We start from the raw sequence: 16,704 nt of genomic DNA on the forward strand, positions 1-16,704 counted from the left end.
TATATATATTTTATAGTTATAAATATTTAAAAATAAAGAATACATATAATTACAGATCAAGCATTATTCTATTTCCTTAAATAAACAAAAAGTTTAACATTTTTCATTACATATTACCTATAATTTGTCTTTATTAATTTTCATCACATATTATCCATAATTTTGGTCGGTTTTTCTTCCAAAAAAAAAAAAATTTGGAAACTGGAAAGTTATGATACTACATACTTAAATCCCATACAGACTCTGTTTCCTTAAACACAAAGAATTCAACGTTATTTTTAATCATATTAACTGATGTCTTTATTTGTTTCTTTTTTTCTTTTTCACGAAGTAAACCTATGTATAAATACGCTGATTACAACAGCAGATGCTGCTCCAGCCAACGTCCATAAAACTCCCTTAGCAAACTTCTTTTTACTTTTATCGTCCGCTTTCACATCCTTTGACAAATTTTTGATATCTTCAGTTACACCTAACATTTTACGGTATAAGTACTTTTCTTTTTTTGCATCTTTCGCGATTTTATCTTTTAAGGTCATTAATTCTGTATTACATATCTTCATGTCTGGATTTAATTTTTGCATTTCAGTGAAGATTGCATAAGCTTTTGCATATTCACCTTTGAGTCTCAATATTGTTCCTATAATACATACAATACATATACTTATTTGAATTTTTCATATCTGTCAAAACATAAATCAAGAATAAATACAACTTAAAAAAAAAACTAAATAAATATAGTAAATATAAGATTAGGACTTTTGCATTACCTTTCCTAAATAATGCTTTCACATTTTGTGGTTGACACCTCAAAACATGTTCCACATTTTCTAAAGCTGAATCATAGGCTTCTGTTTTAATTAATGCAGCTGCTAAATTATTGTGCACTTTTATGCGATCCTCTAGTAAAATTTGCAATTCAGTATCACTAAATGACTCTTCTTCCTCATTTTGATTCGTACCACTTTTTGTCGATGACAAATATTCCAATGCTTTCCGATAACATTGTAATGCAAAAGGCAACTCGTCCCGAACAAACCACCAATTTCCACGCTCACGTTTCTTATTACTTTAGAAAAATTAATTCAAACATTATGCCAAAAAAAAAGTTAAACAGATCACCAAGTTTTGTCCTTAAAGTATTTAATCCACAAAAATAACTTCTATTACATAATTTATAAGCAAAATTATTACCTTGTTTCTCTTCTTTGGCTAATGCTTAATTTTTCTATCTCAGGCTCTAGCTCTGCTGCTTTCAGTTCAACTGTGTATATAATAGTGGCATCAGGTGGTATAGGTTTTTTTCCTTGCTTGCCATAAGCAAATCTAGGATCAATTACAATCTCGGCAACTTCACCTATATCCATCAATGCAATTGCTAAGTCTAATCCCTGTAATATATATATATATCAATATTGTATTATAAACCAAATATTGACAAATAATAATAATAATATATATGATACCTGTATCACTTCTAAGTCTCCCAACTGTATCACAAGATTTTCATATTCTTCCACTATTTTACTGTCCTCAAGTTTACCAGTAATGTTTAATGTACATATATCACCTCTGTTTGGTCGCGTTCCATTTTCACCTTTTTTTATAACTGTCTTTTTCAACTGACCATTACCAAATATATCTATACAATCACCTACAGAATGATCATTTAAAGAAGCTTTTGTTACAGGATCTTCAGCATCAATGTTAAAATTTAATTCCTCGCGAATAAAATCAGCTTGTGTTCCTCCTTGTGATATCATATTCTCGTCCATCTTAAATAAAAATATTTACTATAATTATTTAATCCTACTTATTGTACAGCCATGAATTGAAATTTAATTGAGTTTAACAGAAAAAGTTCACGATTTATCGGTTATAATATCAAAATCCAATATAATTACAAGGACCAGAAGATAATATATAGCTCAAATTTTCCTTAATTGTAATGAATTTTTTTTAACGTTTTTAATACGTATAGAAATAAAGCTTTAAAAAAACAAGCATTGTAAATAATTTATTTTAAACCATTTTTTTATTTATAGGTTACTTAAAATTCTGAATATACTTAATATTTTCTGTGTTCGATATAAACTGAAAATAAATATTGTAAAAAAGTTTACTTCTCTCATCTATAAAAAAAAAAAAAATGCAAAAGTAATGAATACGATGATGAATAAGCAATAATGCAAAGATGTACTTTCAATGTGACAGAAACCGATCTAAATCGTACTTTATAAAATATAATTGTTAATAAGATAAAAACCGTACCTTTTCCTGTTCGTTTTCGAATGTATCAACCGACATTGGAAACACAATTTCTTATCTGGCAAGACTAAAAATGATAAAGAATAAAACTGAACAAGACTTGAGATTTGAGATCACTCAAGAAGTAAGGATTCAAGAAGTTACTGGAAATAACTGGACACTGGACATCATACCGATGGAGCTCGCGCATGCGTAGAAATCGTTTAAAATCTCAGAATTCAGAATTTTAGTATTTAAATTTTTCCCATTTTAATCCTACACAATCTGACGTTTAGATTTCTTGAAACTACTGCCTATCGAGATAGGCAGTAATAATAATTGGCGATTGTAAAATCATACGCTCATTTTTTTTCTGTCTAATAAATCATGAAAGACTGTTATTTTCTGCAGAAAAGAAATTTTTTAAGAGAGTGATTGATCCAATTATATTAATTTCATAATCGTTAGTTATTATTACCTATCGATAGTTAGCAAGAGATTTAAATGCCCCAGATTTTTTGTAAGATTTAAACCGGGAAAAATTTGAATACTCAAATTTCCGAATACTCCTTGATATGTTAAAGTTACCAGTCATTTAAAAGGATCGAAATTAATAAAACACGTGAAAAAAATCAGATTATAATTATGAATATAAAAATTTTTATCTTTATGGACCCTTTGTCACGTTCCTTTCACTGTGCCAATGGAACCGGCCAATCGGGTGCTCCCACATTTTTACAAGACCACGTACACGCAACTCGACTCGCATCCGGCAGCGGTCCCGCCGACTCCCAATTCTGACAGACTGTTACAAAGGATCAGTAGTCGAGGGATCTTTGTTCGTATAGTTTGACGTATCATGAAACTACTACTGTTTCTGGGCCTGGTGGTCGCAGCTTCTTGCGCGAACAACGGACCGAAAGTCACCGATAAGGTATAATATTCTGCAAGTGCAATCTTCGAAACAAAAGCGAACTGATAATATCGTGAAAAGAACAAGAACAATGCTTGTGAATACGTGGCACTTCATGTCCCTTTACCATACGCGAGATATTTCTGTTGCACAGACGGAAAGGTCCATGCGTCACTCGGAACAATGTCTTTCCTCTTGAGTCGCGTATCCGTCAAAAAATTTCGGTAGATGTATTGATTAACATTGATAAATATTTAAATTAAATTTATAGGTATGGTTTGACATAAAAATCGGCGATGCCGATGTGGGCAGAGTTGAAATCGGTCTCTTTGGTAAAACCGTTCCAAAGACCGTCAAGAATTTCGTGGAACTCGCCAAGAAACCACAGGGTGAGGGATACAAAGGCAGCTTATTCCACAGAGTAATAAAAGATTTTATGATCCAAGGAGGAGACTTCACAAGGGGAGATGGAACTGGAGGTTTAGCAAAAGCTTCCCTATTTTTACTTATTATTTAATTTAACACTTTTATTGACTTGTTTTATTTATCAGGTCGCAGTATCTACGGAGATCGATTCGCAGATGAGAACTTCAAACTGAAGCACTATGGTGCCGGATGGTTATCCATGGCTAATGCTGGCAAAGACACCAATGGATCTCAATTCTTCATCACGGTTAAGCAAACACCATGGCTTGATGGTAGACATGTTGTTTTTGGCAAAATAATCAAAGGAATGGTATGTCAAAACATCTAATAAGATACATTTATGCATTATGATAACTCGTGGGAATATGTTTCACTTATTTATGCAATGATTCTTGTATTACAGGATATAGTGCGTAAAATTGAGCAAACACACACAGATATGAAAGATAGACCACAGAAGGATATTGTCATCGCTGATAGCGGCGCGGAGACTATAGCAGAGCCGTTTAGTGTATCTAGAGATGATGCTACTGATTAAATTCCAGTGTTTACTAATAGGTCTCACTATTATTTATGGTCAATCTTATTTCAAAACGATCTCTGAATTATGGCTCTGACATCTTCAATAATTAATTTTTTTAAAAGAGTGAACAGTGGCATTGTACGATCTTGATCTCTTTGCTCTGATATTCAACTGTTCAATAGCAATCAATTGATTTATCAATAGAGGATGCCATATCATTAGTAATCATAATAAAAAAACAATGCAGCATTTTATAGGATTATAAAGCATTAAAGCAGCGATCGCAACATGTAAGTTGTCATAGGAATGATTGTTTCTATTCCAATTGTTACAGCTATGTATACTTACATTGCACAACAAATTTTATACGTATATAAGATTTTTTACATTCACGAATAAATATAAGTTGTATAAAGTATATGTATTATATTTTTTTATTGTTCCTGCATAAATTTAAATCCCCAAATAGAGATAAATTTATTTAGAAAACAGTCGTGGGACCAACGCGTTTTATTGGTTGGCATCTATACAAAATTTTTTGCTTGACAATTGGCAATTCTGAGAATTCACTACCCATCTTTCAAGCGCACCTTTTGTCTACTTTATATCAAAACATCAATAAAGCATGTTGCCGAAGAGACAAATATATACTGTTTTTATGTATAAATGGATTAAAAAGCAAAATGGCAATCCTTCACAGCGATTTCTTTCATCTAAAATTCAAAAAGAAGCAAAAGTGCGGTAAGCAATTAGGTTATGAATATTTACATATGAAAATGTAAATAATTCTTATTGCTGTTCCCCCCAAAAATATATATATCACATTTAGTCTGTTTGCAAAATATACAATGTTTTGATATACATAAAATATTAAATTGAGTCGTTAATTTTATTATCTAATTTCTGATCATTGTAGAAAGAAATGGAAATCCATCGTGGGCTTAGAAGTTCATGCTCAGATTGCAACAGAGTCAAAGTTATTTTCTAGCGCATCTACCGACTTTGCTCGTCCCACCAATTCGTGCGTCTCATTCTATGATTGCGCCATACCAGGAACATTACCTGTAAGTAATTGATAATTAATAAAATTGCCTAAATTGTTGCGATAAATATTAATTATTGTTGCAGATACAAATGTGTTGCAGGTATTGAACAGAAAATGCGTGGAATCGGCGGTGCTGACGGGCATAGCATTATCATGTCGATTGAACGAGACTTCTCTGTTTGAGAGAAAACACTACTTCTATGCAGATTTACCTGTAAATATCACAAGATCTAGTTCTCTCTCTATATCTTATATTGGCATATTTATTAGTCGTTTCAATTATTTATTTAGGCAGGATTTCAAATCACTCAACAAGGACAGCCCATTGCTGTCAATGGTGAAATTAAGTTTCATGTGTTCACTCCAGGAATACACAAATCACCATATCTGAAGTCTTCTAAAATTAAGCAGATTCAATTAGAACAAGACAGTGGTAAAAGTTTGCATGACGAAAATGTAGCAAGGTATCAATTAAGCTAATTATTTATATATATGTTTTTAACTTTAGAAAATGATAAAAATTATAATAGTATTCTAAACATTTGATTTCATATTTTTGTAGAAGCTTGATTGATCTTAATCGTGCTGGAATACCTTTGATGGAATTTGTGTTCGAGCCAGATTTGGTTGATGGTGAAGAAGCTGCTGCACTTGTGAAGGAGCTTGTACTTACGTTACAGTTACTGGGTGTCTGTAATGGCAAAATGGAAGGTCATTTACAGAAATTATTTGGCTTTTGAAAAATGCTTGTAGGTTCAGTATATCATACTTTATTATTTTTATAAATTGTAGAGGGAGCACTTCGTGTCGATGCTAACGTTTCTGTAAATAACCGAGACGACGAGTTGGGCGTTCGGACGGAAATAAAAAACATTGGAAGTGTACGTGCCGTCGCTGCCGCTATTAAGTATGAAATAAATAGACAGATTTCTATCCTTGAAGCCGGCAATGAAATATTTAACGAGACACGCGCGTGGGATGCAGTAAACAAGATTACCATTCCTATGCGTGAAAAGGAAGACAAAGAAGTAATATATCATTTTGTTTTAATGCCGTTGTTCTCAAAAGATTGTTCTGTCTTGAATTTGCTGTAAAGAACATTTTCAGGATTACCGATTTATGCCTGAAACAAACTTGCCACCTTTACGTATACATGTCAGAGAAGATTTACCGAATGAAAACAATTTAATCGATGCTGTAATATTGAAAAGACAGTTGCCTGAATTGCCGGAACAGATACGTCAGAGATTAAAGAACATTTTTAAAATATCTCCTGAAATAATTGTATCTCTAATGGTAGGTTTGAATGCACTATAATCAAATAAACATATACAAGAGATGTTTTTAATATTTTATATTCTTTTAGAGTGACTTTGCATTGTTACAATTATTTGATGGAATAATAAGAAAAGATAACAATCGTGAACCAGGATTGGTCTCCAAGTTCCTCGTCATGGACCTGTTGAGTTTTCTTCATAAAAATAAACTAACAGTTGAATTTTGGTAAGAGGCTCCTCGTTTTATTTAAATTATATTTCTAAATTGCATAAAATGCTCATCTAACAAATTTTTAGCATGCCACATGAAAACTTTATTGGTCACTTGATTGATTTATTACAAAACAAAATAGTTAATTTAATAACAGCGAGAAAGATTCTGCATGAAATAATATCTGATCCAAAGAAATCTCCGAAAGAGGTAAAGTTTCCTCCATGTTTCTTTCATATAAAAAATGTGCAGTGTGTATTTAATTTGCGAGTCTTTTTGTATGTTAAACTTGTATATAACTGTTTTTATTTATTATATATAGATTGTTGAAGAACGTAATTGGTTCTTGATATCAGATGAGAAACGATTGGAAGAGTTATGTTTAGAAATTATCGAGAAAAATCCGAAAATTGTATCAGGATATAAAAATGGTAAGAAAAAATTATTTAATGCACTATTGGGAGAAATGGCAAAAATCACGGAACAACGTGCAGATATGGCTCTTGTTACAAAAATTATGGAAAAATTATTAAAGTAGTAGTAAATGGAGATTATATAAGAGAACACCGGATTTACGGAATCAATTCCTATAAAGAAATATATTGTAAATGAAACGGTATATTTGAGAGTAAATAAAATTATAATAAAAATAAAATATGTAAAAAATTTTATTAGTTACTTACCTTTTAATAAATATATATGATACAGCTGCTTAATCGTACATACGCGCGATTCTTACATATAAATATTTAAAAACATTACAATATACATATAAACATATATATAGGAATTTTATTTTATTGTGATGTGACTTAAGCTAATAAAATAAAACTAAGATCCGTGTGTTGTGTAAGTTATGTATTAAATATTTACACAAGTATTATTTTCTAATAAACTTCATTACGAAATAACTACACTGAGTCATTCTTTTTTTACAATTGTTTACAATAATATCATTAAAAAACATGCCAACTGTCAGTTTACACATTCCATAATCCAATATTTATAAATTCGATTTTATCCAGAGCTTATATTGAACAATCATTTTATTAATATGCTATAAGAAAATAATAGGTAACAGCATTTCATACATTAGACAAATAGTTAAAAATAATAACACAGATTCTACCACATCAACAGTTCGAACTCAAGTTTTTTTTTACAGCCACAGCTTTAACATATAGTAATTTTAGCACTTTAAGGAGATTAAAAAATCCCAATGTGTCTTACGTATATTTTACATATATCTGTGATATTATATAAGAAAATGTATTAATATTACAGAGTATAATTAAAAACATTTATTCTCCCGTACATGCATCAAATTTCTGCTTATACTGCAAAAATGGCAATGATGGAAGGATTTGTAAATTGCAGTCTTCAGAGAAAGGCCACTTGAGTAGCAAAAGATCATGTTCTTGTGACTCCATCCTTTTTTACCAGCTGCATAATTTAATTAAGCGAAACAGATATATCGTTTATTGCTTTTCGGTAATACAAATGGACTCGTTTTACTGTATTTATTTGTCTGCAGTCAGAGTATTTCAGAGACTTGCTCCGTGGGTAAAAATTCTCTCTTTCAGGTATTAAAATGCCACATCACCGTTGTCTATTATATATTTACACAAAAATGTCCTTATAAAGAGAATCAACATTGATAACGTGATACGTTAAAAAAAAAGAAAGTTGTAAAAAATCAACAGTTTTTCTTCTTCCTAGTAAGTCAAATATAAAGTAAATTTGAATTTTTTTTATTATAAAGCACATCGAATTAATTTTAGTGGATTGTAAAATTTATCTTTCTATATATAAGACATTAAAAAATAATTTCGCAAAGTAAAATTTCTCTAAGTTTTTTACAAAATCAAATATTCACAGTCTAAGAATAGGAGTAACATCTTTTTCGCCCTTGGCACAGCCATGCGATTAATAATTTGATCTCATCATCGGAATAAGTTAAATTACTAGCACGAGGATAAATTCATCGATAGCGTGATGTGCGTTCGTAAGAATACTAGCGATAATAATGCTGCGATAATTAAAGCAATTCATTTCGATATACAAATCGTAACATACAACAATTTAAAATTTCATTGCGGTGTGTAGTTGAGACTACAAGATTTATTTGGACAATTTGCTGATTACTCTGATCAAGGCACCATTTTCATCTTTTAGCCTCTGATTTTCGCATTTTAGTTGGTCCATCACCTAGAAAGAAAAATGTCACACTAATTCTTATGTGCTAATCGAAAACGCAACAAAGGAGTTACATTATACAGAGGAATACAAAGAGAAATGATGCCGTTATAGATGGAGTAATGTGCTCACAAAAAACAACAGGAAGATAAACGGAAAAAGAGAGAGGTACTCACAAGTATTACTGCAACCAAAAGTCATTAAAGTTTATATTCGAGTATATTGTATACTAGCAGAAATTAATAAAAATGTGTTCAGATAAAGGAATGAAAAAGATGATCGAGTGAATCGAGCAAGTAGCGTTTCATCAATTCATGATGTTCGTATTATATATAACAGCAGCATCATAGGCTTTATTTCTTTTGATTATCATTGCATTTGTACACAAGTATTCTCTTTATATATTTATAGATTATTTCACTATTGTTAATTACTAATTAAATTACTAAATTCTTTTCATAATTATTTATAGACTAGAGTTGTGGAGATCTGACACACTTAAACTTAAAAGTAATATATAAATCTTCATACGTATATCTTACACAATAAAGTTTATATCTGTGTGTTTGGAAGACAATATTAATCTCCTCGGACTCGTATACAATCTACGTGAGGCTTAATTACCGGATTAAATTTAACAATATTTAGAAGATGTGTAGGCTTAATCAATAATTTGATTTCAAGAGCATTTTATAAAAATATTAAAAGAGCGATATTAAATTATGTGTTACTAACTATAATCATTTGCCACATATTTTCTTGTCGAGCACTTTTAGAACACTACAAAATAATATCGTTGATTATGAAAGCTTTCTAATGCATACCATAGAATTAGAAAAATGATAAGTATGTACATAAAAATTAAAGTAAGATTAATACCAGTCTCATATATGGATTGCCCATTTTGCAAAGTAGATCTATGTCAATAAGTATGTACAGTAAGGTGCAATGAAAATGCAACAATGTAACATTTAACATGCTTTCTGAGAAAGACAGAAAGAGAGATAGAGAGAGGGGTGGAGATCTAAGTTAATAAGAGTGTAGTAGTGTGTTGAATTTAATATATCGAACATATTTCGGGAACTGTCACACAATTACAATTAAGATGAATGAACGAAAAGAAAAGAATAATCAGCTGCAAAGTCATGATTTTGTTTTTCATGTGTAACACGTGCCAAAGATGATTATCGATGCTTGGTGATGGCGCATTCAGTTTACAAATGTTATATTGCATGTTGAATGATGGTTTTATTGATGAAGGAAAAGTTTCTCCTAAAGTTATAAAATTACGGAATCTATATTCATTCCTATGCATCTTAATATATGACAGACTGCGTTCTCCTATTTCTTGTTAAAAAAAACTTATGCAATAATTTTTTTAGTAAATATATCATTAAGTAATTCGCGTTTATATAACATGCATCACACAAACAGTCGCGAATAATTTATTATAATTGTCACGGTTGAAATTTTACAGCGATCTTAAATAATCGTATACATATATAATGTTATACATGTACTTTTTTTCACGTTAAAAATCGCGTTGATATTGCAAAGATAAAAGTGCTATTAGTATCACACTAGTAAGAGGAGAGATGCGCGATCGTATAATGTTCATTATGATATTCGGGATGAAATGTATGTATTAAATAGGCTTGAAGTCTCTCTCTTACAAAAGTACAAGCTGCTAGTGTCGTTTAATTAAAAATTGATTAACGATCGCTTTCGGAATGCACTTTATAAAGCTGAATTGTACAATAAGTAAATGAGTAGTATCTTTTCTGTTTTAATACTGGCGGTCGAGGAACACGAAATTGTAATCAATCATTCGATTAATTAATTAATTAATGCTATACGTGAGACACGATATCTGTCGTTAACGCAGATGCTGTCATTGTGTTCTTTACCTATTTAGTATTGGTGAGTTTGGATACGACACGGGTAAGTGCCCGATTTTCGGCTTTCAATCTCTCATTTTCAGCTTTGAGCTTTTGTAATTGCTGTAAACAGTTAAACGATTAGCCTAAAACCCTACCACTATTTTTTTTTTTTTTTTTTTTTTTTTTTTTTTTTTTTTTTTTTTTTTTTTGCTAATCCCAAAACATACAATTGATTCGCGTTTCGTTAAAACAGATAAGTAAAACCGCGTGCAATTCCCCGCTAGAGTATACTAGAAATTCTGCGAAGCGAAACACAGGGGAAGAGATATAAACGGGCGAACAGAAATTAATATTTCCCGATTGAAAAATCAATCAGTAGACTAATCTGAGTAGAGAATAAGAAAGAGAGAAAAGCGCCGTAAAAAATGATAGGTAAGGAAAAGCGTACAAAATAGATGCACCGAAGCAATCGGATCGCTTTTTTACAAAAAGGATCATCACTGTTTTTTTGCCACTACTAGTCGTAGCAACACAACAAAAAGAGATGACGGGTGTATAACTAACTAAAAAAAAAAAACAAAATCTAAAATTGTGAGTATACAGATATACACTGATATGTATATTCGTACACAGAGATAAAATCACAGAAAATTGTGGTCCAGTCTCGTCATTATTTAATTCAATGTATGAAAGCGTCTTTGTTCCATTTGCTATCACATAAATAACATTTGTTGAAATTGAAGAAAGTAATACATGAAATCTGAGCTTACCTTTAATTCTTCTTCCATTTCCGAAAGTTTTCTTTCCATTGCTCGCCTTTCTCTCTTTTCTGCCTCAGAGAGAATTACTTTGTTTTGGTTGCTTTGCGCTTTCTCCAATAAACTTCTAACTTCCTTCAATTGTTCATCGGAACGTTTCAATTTGTCCTTTAACCTTTCGTTCTCGGCCTGAGATTCCTCGTACAATTTCTTATAGTCTATTTCGCCATTTTCGGAATTATTGGATTTTAATCTGATTGGTGTTGATGACGCTTCTGATGATAATGAAGATATTGAGCCTAATCTATTAGCTCTCACAGAACGATCGTTTCCGCTCTGAAACAGATATAATATTAAATTCCATTAATTTTTGTTAAATGCATTACTGTTTAAATTCCTTTAAGAAAAATTTTGATTATAGATTCTGTATTAGCACTATCGAGATTACAAATATTTATAAAGGTGTTTCAAAACCACCGGATATTTTTAGTAGATTCTCCAAAAGTTTGATTACATAAATCTTTTTTTAAAAGTTATATATATGTGTGTTTGTATGAATTAAGAAAAATCGCTTACAGCGTATCCCTCGGAACTAGCTAGACTAGTTAGACTGGAACTCCTGGATCTGATATTTAAACTCGGTTTTATTTTAGATCTGGTAAAACTCTCTGTTTTTTGCACGTGTGGGCGAACGTTTAAGTTTAAATAATTGTAACTGAGAGATGGACTTAAATTCAAGGAATTGACGACTGTGTGAGAGGGTACAGTCACACCACCGTATCCCGTTTTCGTTCCACCGTATGTAGTGAAAAGATTTTGATAATTCGAACTATTCGTCGATTTCACATACGGACTTGTACGAAATAGATCGCTATTCTTTGCGCTTTTGTTCAAGAAACTCGACCCGGAATATAGATTAGGATTTTTCGTACCCAATAAACTCGAATTGTATGTTAAATTATTCTGATTCAACGAAAGCAATCCACCGATTCGTGACCTGTTTCCAAAAATTGATTTCCCATTTGTTGACGCTTGAGCTCTCAAGCCCGCAGCTGTTGTTGGCTTAGTCTGTGCTCCCTTTCTGTACGAAGACATGGTTTGCGTCACGTGCAAAGTTATTACGAGCCGTTACAGCATCGACAGCTTTTTTTACGAAATTCGTCACTCAATTTCTACGCGTTATTCGTACATTAACAGTTGCGAAAACTTTTATCACACGGTACAGTCAGTCTACACGGTATCTTAATAGCAAAGGCTTTATAATTTCTAGAGCAAAGCGCGTACATCCAGTACTGCGGAGAGCAGATGATAGACTGACGGAGACTGGGCAGGAAAACCCAAGACATCTCTCTCAGGCACACAGTTTGCTTTAAAGCATTACTACTATGCGCTATTTTTGGAATGCGACACGAAGACGCACACAAATATCAAGGTTTCAAGAACAAATACAGTTTGTATCGCAGTTTAAACGCATTTTAACACATGTATGATGACTCATAATAAAAAATATAACATAAGCAAATTTAAAAAAAATTTTTAAGTCCATTAAATTACATTGTACGATTATATCTAATTTTATATTAAGAATAAGTTCAAGAGAATCGAAAAACAAGAGAATATGAGTGTATAAATTTCGTAACATTAGCCTCTCATATATAAGATTCATATAGACGGGTTGATGATCTGTCTGTCGTGGATAGAAGATTGAAAAAAACATTTAGCGATGTTCATGACCAGCAAACGATACATATACGATTCTAAATGTCAAAGTGTCGAGTTGTATTCCGAATACATTGATAGAATACTTTTAGACACGATCAGGTCATGTTCACGATCATCTCTTTTTATTTCAATTACCGATCAACTTCCCGGACAAAATTTTACCATTGCTACTTGTTAAAGTCAACTCAATAATTTTATATTAAAAAAAAGAGCAGAAATATTTATTTCATGATTAAACAAAATTACGTCTTGACGTGCGTTTTAGTCTCACGATTATTGTATATATATTTTTTTTTTATATATTTTCATATAGAATATTGAACGCGTAGATGATAGAATCAAAGATTATTGAACCTTTTTTTTCGAGAATGTACAAAATAGAAGTTATTGTTCCAAGAAGCTAAAAATAACACCAAGCTCCGGTAGCATACTAAATCCGTTTATACCCAGTGAATGAAAAAGTTACACTGGAACTTTGTGTAAGAGCGAGCTCTCTTTTCCAGAATTACAAAAATAAAGAGTGTCTGTTTTTTTCTCGTTATCTGTGACATAACTGTTCAACCTGTTCAACAATCGAAATTTCAGAAACTTATCGAGGCCAAAATGAGATGATGCCTCATCATTCGTACACTTTCCTCCCCCTCTTTCCTACGAGCCTTGTGTTTCTCTCTGCGTCATATAACTGCGCGTTATCCAATTTTGGCTTCTTGGCACATGTCTAGTAAATCCGTGACAACAGATTCGTAAATCGAAATTCGGACAGACACTTTGACGTCGGAAGATTTGTTAAATAAAAAGTCAAAGAGGGCCGATAAAATAGGGGAATGATATATTCTAGATGATCGGCGTTATCCGTCCATCATGCAGCAGTCCACGTTTGTTATTCGCGCGTATGTAATTTATCTTTATTATTTTTATTTGAATTATTTCAATTTCAAGCAATGTTTCATATATTTCTAATGATAATGGACTATTAAAGTTAAAGTTGACATAATATATAAAAAAGATTGCAAGATTCTGAACTAGAAGAAGATGGATTTACTTACTTCATTGTGATTGATCTTGGAATCATCACAGTCACCACCAGCAGTTACATCTTGTTTCTCTGGATCGATTTCCTATAAAAAATAAAATGCCATCTTAGACGTATTTTTAAACACATTTATTTAATTTCTATAGAATAATTTTCATTATATACATATGATTAGCTTTAATTTTTCGTCTTTTTAAAATCTATGCTATTTTTTCTCTCTCAAAATATACAATTCTTTCTTATTTTCTCGTGTGATATTAATTAGAACATTTTTAAAAAGAGATCAATATAACTTTTTAGATAATTTTATTATAAAATTGTTACTAACATCCATATCCACGTGGACCACGCCCGTCGATCTTCTCTTAGGCCTACGCCTCCTTTGTATAACCGCCTGTGTGGCTTGTGCGTTTCTACTATCATTTTCCTTATCTTGTTCTATAACATAAATAATTCCAACTTTTTATATAAATAATCGCCAATGCTGCACAAATCAACTTTGTATCTCTATTAATTTTTTCATAAAGAACATGTGACAAGTTTTATATTGTTTAATTAATTATTCTATAGATTTTTACCTTTGTCATCAGGTTGCTTTAACGATCTTCTAAGGGGTAAAGTAATTGTGGTTTCTGTACTACTAGTAGCAATAGTTTCCACTGGCGCTGATGATGGTCTAGGTATACCAGTTCCACCAGACGGTCTTCTCATGTAGGCCGTTGTGTTGTCATTAGATTTATTATTAGCGTCTTCTAACTGAAACTATATAACAAATTACAATGTTATTACAGATCTTGATTTACGATGACATTTGATGTTTCGCTCCCACTATCGCGATTGAATTTCATCATATTTTGTATCTTGTAACGCATTGCGGCGTAGCACCGATTATAGCACGGATAATCGCGCGAATAAACATAGATAAATAATAATTTCGTAAAAATACCGCACAGACCTTGCTTCCATTGTCTACCCTTAATCTCCAAGATGGTCGTCTTTCAGGCAAATTAGATTCTTCTACTTTATTTGCGGTAGTCACGGTAGCAGTAGTTGAGGTTGCGGTTGTTATTGTAGCTGTGATCGAAGCTGTATTGCTGACGGTAGTTGTAGGCTGTATTATTTAAAAAAAAAAATGAATAAATGTATTGACTTCGTAATGCATCGTCTCGACTTTGTGTAATCGTCGTATCGTATTATAATTGTATATAAGAATATAATAAAAAATAAAATATTAGATGTACTTTCAATTTTAAACAACACAGGTACTTCATGGAAGCCATCTAACAGTACATTAGATCGTCGTATGTCTTCGTTTATTATACACAATTAGTAACACAGTTCAACGAAAAATAACTTTTATTTCAAACATAAGAAAAAGAATAATCGTTTCGCTAATAGTTTTTTTTATGCTGAATACAATTCCAGTCTCCAAATTGCGATATGATATAGCAATTTAAAAGCTGGAATCGTAATCACTATCAATAAAATTTTTTTTTTTTTTTGTGTGATTAATATGCCGCACTATGTTTTAATATTCACTCTCTATCATTGTTCTCATATAGAGATGAAGGAGGGTGTCTCTCTTAACACTATTATATACTGCTTAAGAGGAATTCTTCCAGACGGTTCAGTTCACGTGCGATTAGTCATTCTCTAATCAATAGATAAGACAATCCTCATATATGATAAAAACATCGATACGATCTTTACCTGCGTGGATGGCGTTATTGCTGGTGATTCGTTGTTCTGTTGCTTCTTCTTGACTAATTGTTCCGCGCTCTTGATCTCGTCCAACGTCACACCTTGAGTTGATCTTCTAGTCTCTCTCACTCTCTTCGCGTGGGCTTTCCTTTGGGTTTCGCTTTCCTCATCACGTACCGGCGGAACGAAGGATCTGTACATATATATGCAATAATACATGAGATGGAAAAATATCTGCAAGCTTACAAGTTGCAACCAAAGATGTACAATATATTGTCAGGTCGTTTTCTGTGCAATGTAAAAACAAACTTTTAGTAAGCATTATGTCCAATGCAATTGTAAGCCATATTAAAAATTTCGCAGAAACCAGCAAAAATATATATGCATATATCCCTGTAAAATATAATTAATATATCTTCTTTGTGTGTTCCAGATGTATCTTTGGTGTCATGACTACATAAGAATTCATTTTTTTCCCTGTAGTAGAGTATATCAATTTTTCAATTAATTAAAAAATTAAAAGAGTAAAGATATATTATGCTTAATGTCACACACACACACACACACACATAAGAATTCATCTGTAGTAGAGTATATCAATTTTTCAATTAATTAAAAAATTAAAAGAGTAAAGATATATTATGCTTAATGTCACACACACACACACACACACACATACACACACACACACACACACACACACAATAAAAAAAGTTGACACACACACACACACACACACACACACACACACACACACACACACACACACACA

At 31.8% G+C, this 16,704-nt stretch overlaps 4 protein-coding genes across 12 annotated transcripts in view; 2 read left to right on the forward strand and 2 right to left on the reverse strand.

The window, feature by feature from the left end:
• Positions 1-11: 11 nt before the first annotated feature.
• LOC115239074 (peptidyl-prolyl cis-trans isomerase FKBP8-like) lies at positions 12-2,435 on the reverse strand. 2 transcript variants are annotated; one of them, XM_029813412.1, is made up of 6 exons: positions 2,272-2,435; positions 1,467-1,775; positions 1,195-1,391; positions 771-1,069; positions 337-640; positions 12-250 (listed from the first exon to the last, which is right to left on the reverse strand). In XM_029813412.1, exons 1-6 carry the CDS (start codon positions 2,305-2,307, stop codon positions 226-228), a joined length of 1,170 nt encoding a protein of 389 aa, XP_029669272.1. In that variant the 5' UTR covers positions 2,308-2,435; the 3' UTR covers positions 12-225. The 2 variants fall into 2 exon arrangements, with proteins under 2 accessions (XP_029669272.1, XP_029669273.1); XM_029813413.1 differs by having other exon boundaries at positions 158-640.
• Positions 2,436-2,975: 540 nt separating this feature from the next.
• On the forward strand, positions 2,976-4,527 carry LOC115239075 (peptidyl-prolyl cis-trans isomerase 5). Its single transcript, XM_029813414.1, has 4 exons — positions 2,976-3,181; positions 3,432-3,639; positions 3,712-3,896; positions 3,990-4,527. The coding sequence occupies exons 1-4, from the start codon at positions 3,107-3,109 to the stop codon at positions 4,122-4,124; spliced, it is 603 nt and encodes a 200-aa protein (XP_029669274.1). The 5' UTR covers positions 2,976-3,106; the 3' UTR covers positions 4,125-4,527.
• Positions 4,528-4,649: 122 nt separating this feature from the next.
• On the forward strand, positions 4,650-7,550 carry LOC115239073 (glutamyl-tRNA(Gln) amidotransferase subunit B, mitochondrial). Its single transcript, XM_029813411.1, has 10 exons — positions 4,650-4,850; positions 5,026-5,173; positions 5,255-5,368; positions 5,446-5,618; positions 5,717-5,865; positions 5,947-6,182; positions 6,262-6,450; positions 6,521-6,657; positions 6,729-6,852; positions 6,965-7,550. Exons 1-10 carry the CDS (start codon positions 4,735-4,737, stop codon positions 7,178-7,180), a joined length of 1,602 nt encoding a protein of 533 aa, XP_029669271.1. The 5' UTR covers positions 4,650-4,734; the 3' UTR covers positions 7,181-7,550.
• The window catches only part of LOC115239072 (protein phosphatase 1 regulatory subunit 12B), a 20,927-nt gene continuing 11,712 nt past the window's right edge, over positions 7,490-16,704 (reverse strand). For 5 of the 8 annotated variants that reach the window (XM_029813405.1, XM_029813407.1, XM_029813402.1 and 2 more), the window contains 8 exons: positions 15,942-16,125; positions 15,187-15,342; positions 14,810-14,993; positions 14,560-14,669; positions 14,245-14,316; positions 11,489-11,812; positions 10,746-10,838; positions 7,490-8,850 (listed from right to left, as the gene is read on the reverse strand). In XM_029813405.1, coding sequence (XP_029669265.1) covers positions 10,746-10,838; positions 11,489-11,812; positions 14,245-14,316; positions 14,560-14,669; positions 14,810-14,993; positions 15,187-15,342; positions 15,942-16,125 — 1,123 coding nt within the window. In that variant the 3' untranslated portion in view covers positions 7,490-8,850. Of the gene's footprint in view, positions 8,851-10,745; positions 10,839-11,488; positions 11,813-12,052; positions 12,554-14,244; positions 14,317-14,559; positions 14,670-14,809; positions 14,994-15,186; positions 15,343-15,941; positions 16,126-16,704 lie in introns of all 8 variants that reach the window. The other 3 variants (XM_029813410.1, XM_029813408.1, XM_029813403.1) reach the window with 3 other exon arrangements.

The sequence above is a fragment of the Formica exsecta genome, unplaced genomic scaffold, assembly GCF_003651465.1.
Source record: "Formica exsecta isolate Colony F162 unplaced genomic scaffold, ASM365146v1 scaffold363, whole genome shotgun sequence".
In the NCBI taxonomy this organism is placed as follows: domain Eukaryota; kingdom Metazoa; phylum Arthropoda; class Insecta; order Hymenoptera; family Formicidae; genus Formica; species Formica exsecta.

Excerpts from the sequence above, each read along its gene's own strand:
- LOC115239074 (XM_029813412.1), bottom strand. The coding sequence starts at position 2,307 with ATGTCGGTTGATACATTCGAAAACGAACAGGAAAAG. Across the intron at positions 641-770 it reads GAAAGCATTATTTAGGAAAG|GAACAATATTGAGACTCAAA; the intron begins GTAATGCAAAAG and ends TATGTATTATAG. Across the intron at positions 251-336 it reads ATCAGCGTATTTATACATAG|GAAACAGAGTCTGTATGGGA; the intron begins GTTTACTTCGTG and ends TTTGTGTTTAAG.
- LOC115239075 (XM_029813414.1), top strand. The coding sequence starts at position 3,107 with ATGAAACTACTACTGTTTCTGGGCCTGGTGGTCGCAGCTTCTTGCGCG. Across the intron at positions 3,640-3,711 it reads AAGGGGAGATGGAACTGGAG|GTCGCAGTATCTACGGAGAT; the intron begins GTTTAGCAAAAG and ends TTTATTTATCAG. Across the intron at positions 3,897-3,989 it reads GCAAAATAATCAAAGGAATG|GATATAGTGCGTAAAATTGA; the intron begins GTATGTCAAAAC and ends CTTGTATTACAG.
- LOC115239073 (XM_029813411.1), top strand. The coding sequence starts at position 4,735 with ATGTTGCCGAAGAGACAAATATATACTGTTTTTATGTATAAATGGATT. Across the intron at positions 5,369-5,445 it reads ACTTCTATGCAGATTTACCT|GCAGGATTTCAAATCACTCA; the intron begins GTAAATATCACA and ends TTATTTATTTAG. Across the intron at positions 6,658-6,728 it reads AAACTAACAGTTGAATTTTG|CATGCCACATGAAAACTTTA; the intron begins GTAAGAGGCTCC and ends ACAAATTTTTAG.